At 36.2% G+C, this 18,885-nt stretch overlaps 1 protein-coding gene across 1 annotated transcript in view; it reads right to left on the reverse strand.

Annotated features, from left to right (window-relative positions):
* Positions 1 to 18,885, reverse strand: part of kalrnb (kalirin RhoGEF kinase b) — an 84,859-nt gene that overhangs the window by 59,987 nt on the left and 5,987 nt on the right. The window contains exons 2-7 of the mRNA XM_082137469.1: positions 7,207 to 7,299; positions 6,902 to 7,016; positions 5,938 to 6,130; positions 4,197 to 4,697; positions 2,834 to 2,956; positions 2,514 to 2,705 (exon numbers count right to left, since the gene is read on the reverse strand). Coding sequence (XP_081993595.1) covers positions 2,514 to 2,705; positions 2,834 to 2,956; positions 4,197 to 4,697; positions 5,938 to 6,130; positions 6,902 to 7,016; positions 7,207 to 7,299 — 1,217 coding nt within the window. The remainder of the gene's footprint in view (positions 1 to 2,513; positions 2,706 to 2,833; positions 2,957 to 4,196; positions 4,698 to 5,937; positions 6,131 to 6,901; positions 7,017 to 7,206; positions 7,300 to 18,885) is intronic.

The following is an 18,885-nucleotide window of genomic DNA, read 5'->3' on the forward strand; positions in this document are numbered from 1 at the left end:
AAATACGCATTAGTTGGATTTTAAAAAGTAGTAACAGTGGTGGTTACTCCTCTTGGTGTAGCCTAATGCAGTCACAGTTAGAATCAGTGATATTAAATCATATTTTTTCATTTAATCTTACCGTACCACATTTTTGGTTATCTATCAAAACAGTTTTACAGTTTAAAAACACACAGGGTAAATCACACTAATACAATAATGGTGTAAAATTGAAATGATGCATCACAATGCATCGATCTGGAAATAAAAATTGAATGCATTCATAACAACAGTACACATTAAAATATCGTTCAAAATTGTTATGAAACAACAAAATAACCAAATCGACCTGAATAAAATCAAATTGAGGCCATATTTCAGATTTCACAATGCATAACATTGTTTGATAAAGAATAATACTAATATTGTTGTCAGAGCTAATTTTTGCTAATACAGTAAAATAAAATTAAATAGTATATAATATAATTAATAAAAAATAATTAATTGTTTTAATTTAATAACATTAAAGAAGTCAAATTAAAATGACCCCCTGTCACGAAAAAATTATACTTATGAACTGAAATCTTTTCATTTAATGGAAAAAGACCAATACATGCAAAAGATTTTAGAATACTTTTAATTTAAACATTTGATTGCTCTTTTAAAATAACAGAGTTTGACAATGCTCACATTGCAAAGTTCGGTCCCTAGTCCACCAAATATAGAAAATAATCAAATAATTTCAAAAGCAGAGAGGATAGTGCATCAAAACTTATCATTTACATAAATTGTAAAATGTCATTTGTGACACAGACTCCAACTAATCACAGGAGCTGCAACAGATTTACTATTACTATTTTGTTGTAAGAAAACAATACATAGAATTTTTGTTTTTAGTTTTAGTGAAAGTTTTAAAGATCAAAGTGAACAACAAATTAAGTTATTGTCTCCTAAAGACAGAATCGATTCTGAACTATTGAAACGACTCAATTCCAGTCTCACTTCTAGTTACATGTCAATGTAAATTTACATAGGCATGAACATAGGCAAAAACGAAATCACTAAAATTCAACAAATTTGTATAATGCCATCCTATGGTCTTCATTGGCTGCCCACGAATGATGTCTACTTTGACCCGCTCTCAAACACTGTAGTTGTAGCAGAGGCCTGGAAGAGTTCGGGTCGTGATATCGACATGTTTTCTGTGCAGCGAATCCACTTTGCATATACTACTAAAGGACGAGGAATCGCGCTGGAATTGATATGGAGAAACCCATGCAATCGCTCGTATCACTGTGTATACAAGTGCTGAGGAAGCCTTCGGAGCTGAAATTCAGATATAGTAATCAGCATTGAGTTTCTGACACACGCCGTAAGTGGTAGACCAACACAACAGACTGGGCCGTCTGACCAATCAGAGCAGAGTAGGCACGCGGAAAGGAGGGATTTAGAGAGGGCCCTATCATACACCCGGCACAATGCAGCGCCAAGCGCGGCGCAAGTGTTTTTTGCTAGTTTCAGTCTGACGCAGTTATCATTTTCACGTCCTGCGCCACGTTGTTTAAATAGCAAATGCATTTGCGCCCATGTGTGCGCCCATGGGCGTGCTGGTCTGAAAACGAGGTGTGTTCTGGCGCATTGCTGGCGTGTTGCTATTTTGAGGCAACTGAAATAGACTGCGCCATTGACCGAAAAAACCTGGTCTAAAGTCAATGGCGCGGTATTTGTTTTGTTATTTAAAGAGCGTGTTAGTAATGTGCGTCTATAGACGTGTCCAACTCGCACATACACTCTGCTTATTACACACACAGGGATGCGCAGCAGCACACAAACATGCCAAATATTAAATATAAAAGGATTACATTGTAAAAGATTAATATTGTGTACATAAAGATATGGTGGAGTCTGGCTTGTCCCATAGATGGTCTGCTTGCGGGCTTTAATCTCGCGCACAAGCAGATCCGTTTGCGCTCTGGAGGCGCATTCAGTATCAGTTGCAAATTCCGTCATGTAAATAGTGAGTCCACCATGGCGCGAGCGCACCTGGCTTTTAAAGGGAATGGGAGATGAGAGTCTGGTTGGTTTATTTCACGTTACGCCCCAAACACACCCATTACTCATTAAGAGAATAGGGACAACCGTTTTAGACCATGCGCCTGTCGCGCCGGCCATTTTCCCCGTTGTTAAACTAGCAAAAGTGGATTCGGACCCGCCCTAAGTGCACTTGCGTCCTGCACTTTAGACCATGCGCTTAGGTCGTTAAAATAGGGCCCTAAATCTTTAAACTCACCTTTTTCAGATTCTTTGACAAATGAGGTGATGTGCAATGTATATTATTAGAAAATTAAAGTGTTTTTTGACCTTGAATGCATGTAAACCTGTTGTAAGAGAGCAGCAAAACAAAATTAAAAAAGCATAATAGGGGAAAATTGGATAAGCTTCACAGGCATCAACAGATCATTTCTAAAATCAAAAATCTGATTTTGATAAACGTGTTCTTAAAAACAATAAGCTACCAAACAGCCCAGTTTTACCTGTTCGGTTTTTTGGTGGAACACCGAGGACATGGCCAAGATGGCACTGCGCTCCTCCAGTGCCGAGGCAAAGCTCTTCCAGTCCTGATCCAACTGACCAGAGATCTGCTGTATCTGAGCGGCGGCGTAGTGACCCGCCTCACAGAGCCGCGTCGCCACCGAGACGATTCGCGAGATATTCACATATGCATTCTGAAAAGAGAGACAGGATGCTAGAGGATGACACCATTAAATGAGTAACAAGAAGACACAAAGGCTGTCTCATTTTGTTTAGTGAGAGTGTATCAAGGCGGCTTTCTTGTACAATTTCCCCATCGTACCATTGAGTTCATGGCAAAGTGGTCATGCTGGGTCTGTAGATCTGCTGCATGCTGGTAGCTCACTCCAATGTCTGTGTGTGTCTGCAGGAACAGCTCTTTATTGTGTCCGATCCATTCAAACATCTACGAAGAGCGAAAGAGAGAGAGAGAGCGAAATGCTGCATTCACAGACGGTTTGGGGGAAAAAACTCTTAGACACACACGTTAAGTAGCAAACTATGACCACAGGCTGAAGATTACCATACTGGACCAATCAAGATGGATATTTCTCCATAAATATTTACAAAGGCCCAGGCAAATTTGCTTAACAGTCATTCTAGGGCTTTGGGTGATTCGACTCCCTGTTAGTGTTCTTGTGATCTACACGTGAACCTTAATATACACAGATTTTCTCTTTGGCTGCTGTACAAGCAATAGCCCTTAGTGTTCTGGCGCTTGTGGAGCACAGATGGGCTCAGTCAGCAGGACCGGGGAGTGTGAGACTGTCTCTCCGTTTGGGCTTAAACGGAACACAAGGCCTCCCGCGGACATCAGGCCACAGAAGGGAGTACAGTGAACATTCCATTATCATTACGATCATTTATTATTTACACTTTCATATGACCTTCAAATATATTACTCTACTACCGTTAGCTAATTGTTTGTTGAAACATGCTATTAAAATTGTAAGTGGTGTTTACCTTTGCAATATATATATGAGAGTATGTACCGGAGGGAACAAATTAGTGCAACATGGCTACGATGTCGTGGAAATGAATGAAATTTTTTTCCACCATATACATTTTTTCTTCCACATGTTATGAGGGGGGTCCGTATTTATAAATCTGTTGTCAACAAAAGCTCTTTTATGGCCTGCATTTTTCCATCTATGGTTTAATGTCTGGAAGCAAAGAAATCCAGACGTAAATATTAACACTGTAATTTTATTACTCCTAATAATAATAATAATAATATTAATAATTATTATTATTATAATTTTTTTTAATTTACAGTTCAATATTATTATTACTATAGTAAATTATTCTTTATTAATTTAAATGTTTAATTTAGTCAAATTTAAATATAATGTAAATAATAATTAATTGATTAATGAAATATTTATTTTTGTTTTTTATAATTGTATTTTTTTATCATTTATTGCATAAATTAAATATAATAATTTTCTTAATATTAATTTAATAATAATTATTACTATTATTGTTGTTGTTGTATAGTCATTATGGTTAAAAAAAAAAAAATGTGTTTTATGATTGTCATTGTATATCATTATTTTTCCTTGTTTGATCATCCCTGACAGTTCTTCCCAATTTTCCTTAGCATTATTTTCCCTTCTACATATGTCATGCTGATCCTATGCTCTAACCTTTTCTGCATCCTGCTCGTACAGCCGTAACTGAAAGCACTGGTCCAGCTGTTGTTTGCGGTTGAGCCAGGCCTGCAGAAGGTGCTGCCGTGTAACTTGAAGTTTATCCAGAAGGGCGGAAATCTTAGGCACCAAACTCTGGAAGTCGGCCCCACCAGACAGCCTCCCGTCTCCTCCATCCCTGATCTTCTGAAGGAGTCGCTGTCCTTCATGGTCTAACTCGTCCACTGGTGCTTTCGTCATAGTCTTCCTCAGTCGAGCGTGCTCCTCCAAGAGTTTCCGCGCTTCCTCTGCGTTAGTGGCCAGCTCTTGGCAGGAAAGCACCTCCTGGAGCTCCTCCAGCCGGGAAAGGAGGTGAAGAGCGCCTCCGATGAACTCCTCAAGAGAAACGCGGAGCTCAGTCCATTCCACGTGGTCGTACTCCAGGGTCCCCTCAAGATCTGCCGTCAGCTGAGATGGGTCCACCAACTTAGTCAGACCTTCCACTGAAACCATACTGGTCTAAGAGAAGAAAAGAGCCTAAGAGAGTGATCAACTGCACATTGTAAAACTAATTTACAAATAAATACACAACACTGTTACATGTAACATGCAGTTATTATAGTAATAACTATAAATTATGCATAATTCATGCAACTAACCCTAAACCATACCAAAACCTAATCTTAACCCTATAGTAAGTACATGTAGTTCATTAATATTACTCATTACTTAAAGGAGAACTCGGTAACTCTAGCGAACTCTTGTCACTTCTTCGCTGATTTTCCCTTTTGTTGTCGCATGTTTTCCCCACGAGCTCCCCCTACAGCTGTGGGAGGGCGTATATTTCACAACACAGTCGTAAAAAACTCACTTGCGGCGGCCTCCTCCCCCTCTCTACCGCTGCTCTCATGTGCGTTTGTTTTGATCGGAGCAAGCCAACTGTATCGTGTGGAGCTATGTCTACCGAGGTGGGTAATCTGGTAATACATCATACATGCGTGTGTGTTTATGTCGAATTGCCATAAAGCAATTTGTGTTTCGCGCTCGTTCTCGTTCTAGTTCTCGCTTCTCACGAGACTTCCAATTCCTAACTTGCCGGGACGGTAGTGTTGCAAGTTGCAAGGTTGGTTTTCCGCCTGGGAACGCTGGGGGGAGCGGGGAAAGTCACCAATATCACCAGAACAGGTTGTTTAACCATCCAAATGATTTCTAGACAATTTTATTAAGTTAAAAAAGTTACCAAGTTCTCCTTTAAATGTATAATTACATTGTAAAAAAGACACTTTAAAATAAAGTGTAAACAACATTTATAATTCAAATAAATGTTGTTCTTTTCATGCTTTGTTATTTCTCTTCATCAAAGGAAAAATTTGGATTATTTAGACAAAAAATATCAAGCATCGTAACCATTTTCAACTTTGTTATTATTATGAAATGTTTCTTGAGCAGCAAATCAGCATATTAGAATGATTTCTGAAGGATCATGTGACACTGGAGCAATGATGCTGACAATTCAGCTTTGCATCAGGAATAAACTACATTTTTAAACAAATTAAAATAGTGCAATAAAAATCAAAAAGTCAGAAAAGTCAAAAACAGACACAATGGAGGCAAACAATACTGGCAAATCAAAACATTTTGTCAGTCTTTGGACCTTAACAATAAAAAAAATGAATTAAAAAAATCTACATGAAAGTAAATCAAATGGCAAATGTAGTTTTCTGTGGGTTTCTTATTTGACAAAATTCCATTCCTATACCTCAAAGGTGAATTTGGCACTGCCAAAGTTGGTCTTCTGCTTCTGCCAGAAGTTGTCTGGTTTGATAATGAGAGCGACACAGATCTCAGCTGGAAATGACTCCTGTAGCGTCTTCAGCAACGGCTTGATTAGATCCCATTTAGACCCACGCATGTCTACGATCACTGTAAATCCTCGCTTACTTACATCCTCACTGCACAGGAAACAGGGATTGACAATGTTAGAGGAAGGCCAACAACTTAAGGCCATCCAGGAAAATGTAGATACAAATCTGTACATATCTTTTGCACAACTGCTTAAGTTTGCAGAGTTATACATCAATGAACCTAGCTAACACAAATATGTTCTAAGAACATTTTGCTAACGTTGTGTGAACGTTAAGGGAACATTCCATTAAATTATTTTTCAAACATTATGAGAATGTTACTTTTGAATGTTCTCTGACTATTCTGAATCAAGTACTGTAGTAACATTTAAAAAAATGTTAAACTAATGTCCAACTAAAATTAAACAATTAATAAATAAAAAATTTGTGAACATTTTGAGAACATTAGAAGACCAGATAACTCAGAACGAACATTCGATTAACGTTAATGGATTAACGTTTGTTCATAACTTTGCGAGAACCTTGCCAGAACGTTCTGAAAGTTCTGTCTGTTCTGTAAAATCTATATGATTTTAGACTTGCATCACATTGCATCAGAATGCCCTAAAGATCAAAAAGATGCTCTAATCAAACGCTTTAAACGCATCCACTTCATCCTTTATGTCACAAACTTTAGCAATTATATTATGATAAAGTGTAGAGGTGCTGAAAGCAATTAGAGCTGTTTTGATAAGGTTTTTGAAGCCTAAACAAGCACAAGCAAGCCTTTTTTTTGCTGTTTACAGAGTCTAGGGCTATCACAGAGATGCTTTCTCAGGACACATAACATTTAACAAATAAATGTTGGAATTTTATAACCTGGGCACAGTAGAGAGGTAGGTCACCAGTTTGCGCAAGTCTTCTTGCTTTATTCTGTCGTGATTACTTCGTGCAGGAAAGGTAAGGATGGGTCCCCCTCTCTTGTCTCTTCCTCCTGAAAAGAATTCACTATTCTGATCATTTTATTACAAATTTTACTACTCAAAGCACTTTAATGGCCATAATTATGGTAATACCCATGAGTCTGTGTGTGTGCATGCTTAAGAGGGTGGTGAGACAAAGCTGTTCCACGGTGAATTAATGTGAGTGTGTGTGTGTTTACAATGCAATTATACATTTCCCACCTGAGACAAAGGCAACCTTCTCTCTTAAAACTGTTAGAACATCAGCCGCCTTTATTCCATCATTCCTAAGAGATCCTGATGAGAAAGACGGAACTGAGAGAAAGAAAAAAGAAGAAGAGAGAAAGAAAGGGATATAAAAGTTATGTATAGACTCAGGACTGTAACCTAGACAAAGAAGGAAACACACCTGTTCCAATTTAAAGAAGAGAAATTGACTCTTGAAATGATTGTCATCATTTACTCAACCATATGTTCTTCCTTCTAAACCCATAAGATTTAATTTCTTCTGTTTACAGAGATGTTAGACATCATGTTCATGCTGCTCTTTTCCATACAACGAAAATGAATGGCGACCAGGGTCCTGTCAAAACTCCAAAAATAAGAAAATAAATGATTCATTAATGTCTCATAATATGTCACGATGGCTGTAATGAAGCATACGAGGAAAGAGATAGAGAACAAAAATAGTCTTTAGAATAAAAGAGGAAATTTTACTCAGAATTGTGAGATATAAACTTGCAACTGCGAGTTATAAAGTCCAATTCTGGAAAAAAAAAGCCAGCTCACATTTCTGACATTTTCTTGCAATTGCAAGTTTTTTTCTTGCAATTCTGAGAGAAAAGTCTGCATTGTGAGATATAAACTTGTAATTGCGCTGAAAAAAGTCAGGACTATGAGATAAAAAGTCGTAATTATCTTTTTTATTTTTTATTCAGTAGTGGAAACAAGCTTCCATATCATAAAGTATTAAAAGCATTGGTAACACTTTATTTCGATAGTCCACTTTCGACATTCTAACAGCTATATACTGTAAGTAACTTTGCAACTACATGTCAGCTACCAGTCATTAGAGTATTAGTAGACTATCTGCTTAAGATCGGCTATAAACCCTTTATTTTGATACTCCCCCAAAGTAAACTATCTAAATTAAGTGTAACCAAAACATTTGAAATTTGTGTGAGGACCATTCATTGAAAATATCCCCCTCCATTACAGTTCTCATATTCTATTTCCTCAATTTCAATATGCACATATTCAAACTTGGCATTCACAATACATACGAGACAATAACTATTTAAGTTTAACATCATTCTTGATGTTAAACATGGCATGAGATATCTTGATGTGTCATACTTGATATTACACAAATGTGAGCACTTGTGAATACTGACTTAAATTACAGACTTTTTCTCACTCAAAGCAATCATATAACTTTGCAGGCTAGTCTTTATATCGTAAGAATGCTACTACTACAACTACTGCATTTTTATGGTTATTTTAATTGTTTTTGAGACTGACAGCCCCTGATCACCAATCACCGTCATTGTATGGAAAAGAGCAGAATGAATATTCAGCTAAACTTCTCTATTTGTGCTCCACAAAAAGAAAACAAACCATTCAGCTTTGAAACGACGTGAGGGTGAGCAACCATCTCAGAACTTTCAGTTTTAGGTGAACTATCCCTTTAATTGATTATGATCAATACAAATTCTGAAAACGTGTTATTTTATGGCATGTGCAAATACTGTAAAAGATGATAGTGTAAAAAGCTAAATACATTATAAAAGAATATAAAACAACACCAAAATATTCAGTGTATACATATTTCTTAAAATAAATGATGCCTTATAGGGACCTTAATTGCCCCAGTGCCTAAAACCCACCCCTACACCCCTAACCATGCAAGCCTGCTGATCAGTCAAGATGTCCTGAAAGATACAGGAATGATATGAGCTGCATGCACTCATCCGATCAATGCAAGGACACCACATCCAATTTCAATTATAAGCATATTAAATACCTGTTAAACACTTTATTTCCCACTTTTCTAATATTTTCTTCATTTTAATTAAAAAGAAAAAGAAATACCGAATTTGAACTAGGGTCAGTCATGTCAACAACAGTCGGTCGAGTGCAACAGTGTCCATCGCACTTTTTCAGAGGCGTTGGTTCCGGAATTTTTTTCTTCTTTTTTTTTATCATTCATTTCTCCCATAGGGATTTCAAAAAAGTCTTTGTTAAAGCATTTTAAGCCATGAACCAAGCCAACCTGCAATGAGGTGAATCATAACATTACAAACTTTGAAGTGAAACAAAAAAATTTTGAAAATAAGACAAAAGTATAAAGGTACAAGACTATGTGGGCTGCCAACTTTTGAGTTCAGCTTGGAGTGAGAATAATGGAAGGGGAATGTAAAAAAAAAAAAAAACATTGCATTACAATAAGTGTAACTATTGTGATTTTCAAAACACTTGGTAACTAAACAGAATTTTAGTAAGTTTGGTGACGTTACAATGTTTACATGGTACAATAACTGGTAAGCTACTGTTTTTATTATTGCTTGACACAAATTTCACGATTTCAATTCAGTTTAATTCTTGTGATTTGATTCCAATCTTGATTCAGTATCGATTAATTTTGATAAATATTACATGTTAATTTTTCTCAAGAAAAAAAAAATCTCACCTAATGCTGTAAACATACAGAGAGAGCCCTTTAGGCCTAATGCGTTTTTTATTATAACGTTATATATTTTTTTAATGATATAATTAAAAATATAATAAATACGTAAAATAGCCTAGTACATATATTTAGCAAAATACTGCCATGCTCATTAAATGGCTTTCCTGAGGTAAACGTGACGTTATGTGACATATTGTTCAGCTGTTTTGTTGACTCTTCCGCGGATGAAAAACACTGAATGGTCGATATTATGTATGACGAGGCATATACATTTCGATAAGTTATACTGCATCTTTTAACATACCTATTGTTCATTCGTTGTTATTTACTATTAACTAGTAGGCTAGTAAAGACAAGAGAGAGAAGGATTCACGTGCCGCAGCGATCTGTCACGTCACATTTACAAGCGCCAAAACGGTCACGTTATTTATTGTTTGAATTTCGAAATAAAATGGACAGAACTAATATATATATTCTAAGTTTATTGCAAAATATGCATATATTCACATATTTAAGTATTTTGAAACAGTAGGGAGACCATAGACAGTATATAAACGAGGGAGACAGACTTGATTATGTCATTTGGGGTGCTTCATGGGAGTGGGCGGAGTTACGAGATCTTTTGATGCATTTTGCTCTCTAATTGGTGGAATTTTCTGCACTGGCATCATGGGTTTTGTACAGCATCACCACAAATTTGGCTGTTAAACACAATTATTTTAAAGTCCCCCTGAGGTGAAAATCAAGCTTTTAATGTTGTTTATATGTCTTTGTGTTGATGTGTCACAGGTTTGTAAATCAAAGCATGCATGGAGATTAGCACTTTACATATATCATGGAATGAAAAAAAGAGCATCTGTCATGCTATTGTAACTTTGTAACTATGGGCCGAGAGGCCATGTATTCCTGAAATAAAAACTATTATTATTATTATATATTATATGTCTATGTGGTGCTTTTAATATGCTTTAAGACAAACTATGTACAAATGCTGAGTATTTTCTCCTTAAAACTGCAGTGAACCAAAGACAGTCTCAAAAACACGGTTTGAAATCGCTGGTGTTTTTTTGACGTGACAAACTACCCTGTAACCAATCAGGTCAACCTGTGATCGTCAACGAGTGGATCTCTGAGCTGGTGTGAGTGAGTGGAGGCGGGGTAATTTGCATATTCATAGAACTGTGTATACTAAATGAGGCAAGGGTGTAGAGTTACATTCAAGCTATTTTAAGGCATGTAGATTTTTTTTCAAGGAAAAAACGTTTTAATATGTCATTTTGGTGATCAAAGATGAGTTTTAAGGGATAACATTATTGACTACAGGGGGACTTTAAAACTAAGTTGAAATAATGCAGTCTTACGTCTTCAACTGAAGCAAATACCATCGATTAACAACCTTGTAGCTTACAGTAAGGTTGTCTTTAAAAGTCATCGTAAAAAAATTATTTTCCTATGGAGTATTTACTTGACTGTTGTACTATATTATGTGTGGCTCAAGCAGACATTGGCTGGCGGAATTAATCATTGAATTCACTACAGCACCTTTGAATTCAAATGTGTGCAAATATAGCATAAAAACATTACAACAACATTGTTTTTCTTGGTCAATATATGAATAAACAGGATGGTGTGTGGGCGTGCTACTACCATTGCTGCTCTGTACATTTTGTGTAAGGATCACAAGGGACACATGCATTCTGTAAACATTGAATGACAGACAACAGTATTAAGCATAATACTGACTGCATGGGAAATATAGTAGGTCATCGAGCAGGGGGCAGGGATACCCAGCTGTTGGCACGTCTCCTTCTGTTTAGATTCATTAGTGGTGTAATCTGCCTGCTCTGTAATCCCATAGCCGACAGCTGGGCACCGGGGCAGCCGGTGGAGAAAAGTTCAATCACACTTAAACACATATAGACAGCAGAAACATATACAGTATACACACAAGCTGCATGCTCACAGATGTGGCACATGCACTTGATCACACAAACAAATGCACACACCCCCCGATACTAAGGTACATCTGTTGAGTCTGTATGAGTCTGCCTAAAAAGGTCTTTGCACTGCTTATGTCTGCATTTCATGTCTCTTGCTCGCTCTCATCTGCAGGCTACATAAACTATTAAACCTGAGTGGAAGAGTATGATGCTGAACATGGCATGTTAAATTTACTGTGAGAACTGACTTTCCGCAGCCCCTGCTAGAGTGGAGACACCATTTCACACTCCCTCACACACACACACACACACACACACACACACACACACACACACACACACACACACACACACACGAGGACAAGGCTCCTTAAACACTCTTAAACACAGTCAATTCCCATTTACAACTTGATCTAGGCTATTGTGTGCTGACACCGTCTAAAGCTAAACGTCCTCCAACAGCTCACAACAAAATATGATTTACACTACAGTTCAAAAGATTGGGGATGGTAACATTTATTCATGTTTTTTTTAAAGAAGTCTCTTATGCTCACCAAGGCTTTCAAAAATACAATGAAAACAGTAATATTATCACAATTTAAAATAGCTGCTTTCTATTTTGATATAATTTAAAATGTAGTTTATTTCTGTTATGGGAAGTGTTGGGGGAAGTTACTTTTAAGTAATACAATAAATATTGAGTTACTCCCTATAAAAGTAACTAATTGTGTAAAAAAAGGTAACTTTTTTATGGAAAGTAATTAGTTATGTTACATTTGCGTTACTCTTTCTCACCTGGGCTGGGCTTGCTTGTTTTTTAGTTTTTTTTATAACAAATTAAAAATATATATGTTTTTGCCAAATGTAAAGGCCCTTTCACACCAAAAGTGAAATGACACAGTAGAATAAAGTTTTTACTTCAGGAATAAAACAAAAACCTGAAACTGTAATGTGTATCTAAAGTCATTTTTGCTTATGTGGTTTAATTGGATCATCAAAGGTCAGGAGCAAAGACATTGAGACAGTGAGATTAATTACATAAAGTATATTTGTCTAATTTAACATGTTTAATTACTGCAGGTTTGTGTAATATTCTGAGTTTGCATTTCCTGGTTTTATTCATTTTGAGGAATACTGAATCTGTTTTTGTGCAAGTGAGATGAGAAAATGCCTGCTCACATTTAGTCTAGAACTACAATTATCATGTTCACACAGCGCACACAACGCCTCTGCACTTACTCACGATTTCTCTCAACATGGGGACAGGAGAGGTGTCAGTCTATGGGGAAGCAAAGTAGCTTGTGTTAGTTATTTGAAAAAGTAACTCAAGATATTTTGTTGTAAATTTAAAAGTAATGCGTTTCTTTACATGTTACTTGAAAAAGTAATCTGATTACGTAACTCACGTTGCGTTACCCACAACACTGGTTATGGAAAGCTGATTTTTCAGCATCATTATCCAGTAACATTTCCTATTATTATCATCAATTTTGAAAACAGTTGTGCTGCTTAATATTGTTCCTTAAGTAAATGAAATATAAATATTTTGTAACACTATGTCTTTACTGTCAGTTTTTGTTAATTTATTGCGTCCTGCTGAACAAAAGTATTACCTTATTTCTTTAAAAAATAAAGAATTCCTTTTATGAAACTCAAACATTTTTGATTAATGTTTTGGCCAATATAATGAAAGTTAATGACGACTGAGGCTAACAAGCTCCCAAAAGATAATGTGTGGAAAAAAAAGAATGCCTTTGATCACAATATCCAAAAAGTAAAAAACAAACAAAGTATTGCAAAAAAGTGGTCCATGCAACTATATTCCAAGTCTTCTAAAGCCATTGAGTTTATTGATCAGTTCACAGATCAGGACATTTGTGTCCCACAGAAAAAAAGAAAGCCACACTGGTTTGGAAAAACATGAAAGTGAGAAAATGATTCACATTTCACATTTTTGGGTGAACTAATACATGAAACTGACATAGAATGTGAGAATTAACAATTAACAATCCAAGTTAAATACACTTCATCAAATCAAAGTACAACTAAATAAATAAAAGTTTTTTCTAATACAGATATTTTTCTATCTCTATTTTCTAGTGAAAAAAATATTGGTTGTTATCTGTATTTAGGAAAGATGTGTTTGCATCTGCAAAGATGTGTTTGAAAAGGTCTTGACAAAAAAACTTGCAGTACTTATTTTCAGCCCCATTTGAGTAATACCTTGCTAACCTTGCTAGGCTAATTGTTTAATTAAAAAAACAAATGCAACGCTGCATCTTGACTCGATTCAAATACTACTGTATAGGCCTACATATCCTTAATAGCATGTCAGACTATTAAATGATGTCTCAAATTTAGTTAATGTCATACATTAACATCAAATGTGCCCAGAATCAGATTATATAATATTTTTGGATTTTAAAGTGTGCATACAGTACGTGAATGTTTTTTGGCCTAGTATTGCCCACAACATCTTGCACAACAAAAGAGGCTCTGTTCCAAAACCTACTGAGCTGCCTCACTGCCTACTGTGAAACTGTTTCTAAAGCAGCATCCAAGCTGAGATGTGACTGATTTGTAATGCTCTGCATAGGTAGGAACACTGTACACCACACAAAAAAGCAAAGTAGACTCTGCTCACAATTGATTTCAATGGAGTTTGACATTAGCATATTGCTAAGCTAAAATGTTAGAGCATCATTTTTTTTTACACATTTTTATTACCATTGAACTATTCAGTAATTAATACTTTTCAGTATATTTTTTTCACATGTAGGCTATTATTCAGTTTTTCAGAATGCATTGCAATTCATTGCGTTCTCTTTCAACCTTTTCAATTGCAGAAAAAAAAACAGTTACAGATTGCATGAATCTAAAAGTTATGCAATAATGAATTTAGCTACATGCTAAGATAGATAGCTAGATAGTCCATAGAAACAAGATGCAATTTTATTGCACGCATGTCTGTCATACATACTCAGCAGTACTTTTCCATCATCAGCAAAGTACTTGTCATGCATAATAATATAACTATGCAAATTGGGATGCAGCTAATTATTAAACTTGATCGACCATGTTGTTTCAAAATTAAACTCTGAAGCACCTAAACACATCCATGATGTATTCCTACAGCATTTGAGACGGTTTCTTTATTTTGCACAAAACAAAAAACAGACTAGTGTTCATAAAATAGAAAATGCTGGATTGCTGTTTTAGCCAGCACAACCAGAGACCGTTGCAAGCTTTGTGGATACTGACAGCTTTGTAACATCTAAGACGTCAGATGAAAGGACATGAAATTATCCACTGCATACAAAGTCCTGTATCCATATTTCATAAGAATGCCATGCATGCATTGTTTCCTGCATGTTTTATGAGTGAGTACACTGGGGTACATATTGTATAGGTTTAAGCATGCATGTGATGCAGACTAACTCTGTGTGCATTTTCCTTCAACAAAAGAATCACGATTAAAACACAGAGCAGGAAATGTCACCCATACAACCTGACGAGAGGGTTGTGATATGAAGCTTGTGAATTTCCCATGTTACAGGATCAGGGTGTATCCACATAAACAGTTACACAACGCTCATAGAAGAACCAGGAAATAGCCAGCTCTTTGCAATTACTAAATGAAACCAATCCTGCTAAAAAGTTGCCAAACGGCCCCACAGGATCGAATCCTGCCAAGGACTCCAAGAACAGTGACAAGGCCAGTAAAGCTACGTTTATGGCCCTTACAGTCCTGGGAAGTCCGAAACAATGGCTGGCTCTGGCTGAGGTCTGGTGTTAGTATGAACTATTGTGTAAGTCTAAGCTGTGAGATCAGAAACTGGTCCCAGTCCAATAACACTGGCCTGTGATCTCATATAACCCAATTTTATAGGTGCCCGGCTATTCAGGAGAATGTAGGTTTGAATGAGGCAAGGGGGCTATTTTCAGAAGAGTTGCTTTTTGCTTAGAAATACCACCACAAATGGACTACAAGACTAAAAAACTATTACTTGTAACATCTCATCAAATAGCAAATAAATGAAAATCAACTACAAAAAAAGAGAAAAATCTTGGTGAGCAGAAGAGATGAACAGCCTTAATATTTTAAGATGAATCACATTCCAACAAATATCTAAAAATAATCTCTAAAACACTTGTGTAAATCACACTCTCGCTAAAGCCTGTGATTCAAAGCAGAAATGTGTAATGTGATCAGACAGTCTGCTAGCGTCTGATAATATCTTTTAATGGCAGATGGCTTTGAAATATTACATAGATATACAACAATGGTATGTGGTGGGCCTCTGAAACGAAGTCCCATGGGTTTGGCTTTTTTTAGTCCAATGTACATTCATGTTCCATTTCATAATTTTCCATTTTTACAAACAGTTTTTAGGTTAACGGCATGTGGAATAGAATCTACCTTACATTATCAACAATCAACCAATTCTATAATATTTTTATGTTTAGTATGTTTATATTAAGGGATAGTTTACCCAAAATTCTTTATTTTTTTCATAATTTACTCGCCCTCATATCGTTCCAAACCCAAAAGATTTTGTTTAATCTTTGAAACACAAATTAAGATATTTTAATGAAACCTGGGAGGTGTCTGTTCCTCCATTGAAAGTTCATAACCAAAACTTAGAAGACCCAAAAAGGTCATAAAAGTGTCATAAAACAAATCCATCAATTGAGCAGTTTGATCCAAGATACGATCACTTTATATGATGAACAGATATAATTTAGGATTTTATTTACATCAATTAACACTCATACACAGTGCACATCACATATGGCAAACACAGAAGCTCAAATGTTCACATGTTCAAGCGTGAAACAGGCACAAGATTCCGTGTTTACCATATGTGAAATATACTGTATGTGTGTTTTTATGTGAATAAAAGCTTAAATTAAAGTCACCATGAAATCAAAATGGACAATTCTTATATTGCAGTGTTTGTTGTGCATATCATTATTTTTATTTTTTTATTCATGTGCCCCTTGTTTTCTTAAATCCAAATAACTTTCCCTCCCTCTTGCAGCAACATCTCTTCTCTGATGGCACAAAGGCTAACAACCTGTCACTTACATGAGATTGACCAATAGCAAACCACAACCATCTAATCAATTCCCCATGGACAAAAACAAGTCCCACCCTACATTTTTTCTTGTTCCAGAAGTCATTTCCCTTTTATATACGTAACAATAGGAGAGAAACATCTGTTTCAATGCGACTTTAAATCTTTATTCAAACCAAGTCACGAGAAGTATTTTTGGATTATATCCATCAGGGCAAACTCAGAGGCACTTTTTTTATTAGAATACTTTTACTTCCTGTCATTTTCTCATCACTGCACCGATTGAGACGTTTTCTGTAGAAAATCTTGAAGGGACTTCAAGATTTGGACTCCCATCAAGATTTTCTACAGAAAACGTTTCAGTTGGTGCAGTGATGACAAATGACAGGAAGTAAAAGTATTCTAATAAAAAAAAGTGCCATTGAGTTTGCCCTGATGGATATAATCCAAAAATACTTCTGAAATTGATTTCATTATGTCCTGGCCAACATAATCACTGAATGTACCTATTCTGCTCCGAGAACTCCAGTCCTGAGCAGGAATCTTGGCAACAGTTGCTACAGCAACCCCTCTGGCCCTCATTCAGGAGAATGGCCTGCTGAGGATGAAGTGTGTGGCGGTAAGTTTACCTCTCTGAAGACCAAATTTTAAGCACAGTCATCTTCTGAGTGGAACGGGTGTTGAAAGCAACTTTTGCATCTTGTAAAATCCATATGTTCAGGGATTACAGTAAGCTAAATCATAACACAAGATAGGTTGTGGTTTTGATCTAGTTGCACTTTTTAAAATCAGTGCTCAGTGAAATATGTTTAGTAAGCAGCTAATTTCTTTCCTTTTATCTTATAACTCCAGTAACTCCAGTAATTATGTACTGTGCTGTTCATTTTCCCGTAGTTCAATTTCTTTTCAATGAATTATGTTCAATGTTCAATGTCCAACATTGTTATATGACCCCAAGGTCATGTCATTATCAAGTTCCAACAGATTTCCCGGAAGACGACATCTTATCTCCACTAATTTTCATACTTGTGTACTATTGTACTCTTGGAAGAGGAGACACGCTTTCTAGTTCAATGTGTGATGACACATCTAGAGGAAGCTGCATGACAAGTTTCCAAGTTCAAGTTCCCAAGTTTTTTTCTGGTTGACAGGCCACAACCTCAACAATGTGTCTCCACAGAACACATTCACAAGCAAAACATCCTGGATTTCATTCCAAAATAAAAGAAAACTTTTACAATTACTAATTTACTGGGGTCACTTAGTCAACAAGATTAGACATGGTGTGATTAGTGGACATTTCTATGTAAACAGACAAAAATTTTACTTAGCAGATGAAAAAATCCCATGGACTTCAATTGAGCAATATCTAGAATCCCAAATATTATAGAGAATAGGATGTGGGCTCTTTTTCACTCAGTCCAGTAAGCAACCACCTTGAAACACCCTAGCCATGACCATAAACTCCCTAATGCCTGCTTAAGACTGTGAGATTTCGGCAATCTTATAAGATCATTACAAATCACACTGTACAACATCAAACAAACTTGGGTACAACCACTGATCTATATAGAATGACATGTCATTATATAGATCAGTGGGTACAACATGTACAGTACTAAATCCAGAAGAACTACGGGGACGTCTCCAAGATGCTTGAAGAAACCTTCCTGACAACTCCCTGAAAAACTATGCGCTAGTGTACCTGGACAAAAGCCGTTTTAAACGCAAAGGGTCGTTACACCATATATTGATTTGAATTAGTTAATAGAAGTTAAATCATAAATAAATTCAATTTGTGATTTTATTTTGAAAGCATTCTCACTTTACAGCATTTTAACACAAGTTCCAGTACTTTTCACTACTGTAGCTTTGCAGGAAGGTTTCTTCAAGCATCTTGGAGACTTTCCCGCAGTTCTTCTGGATTTAGTTTGTCTCAGTTTTTTCTGTTTCTTCATGTAATCACAGACGGACTCGATGATGGTGAGATCAGATCATCCTGGCTGTTGTCAGACTCCTTGTGCATACATTAATCTCACTGGATTATTACAATTAATGGCAAAAAGAATGTTTGGAAATGTAAACTGATATTATACTGACACACTACAGCAAAAGATATAAATAACTGACTTAAAATAAAAAAAAATGGGGGGGGGGGGGGGTATTAACTTTTGCACAGTACTGTATGTAGACTGTA

Source organism: Leuciscus leuciscus (genome assembly GCF_965113295.1).
Source record: "Leuciscus leuciscus genome assembly, chromosome: 14".
NCBI classification, from domain to species: domain Eukaryota; kingdom Metazoa; phylum Chordata; class Actinopteri; order Cypriniformes; family Leuciscidae; genus Leuciscus; species Leuciscus leuciscus.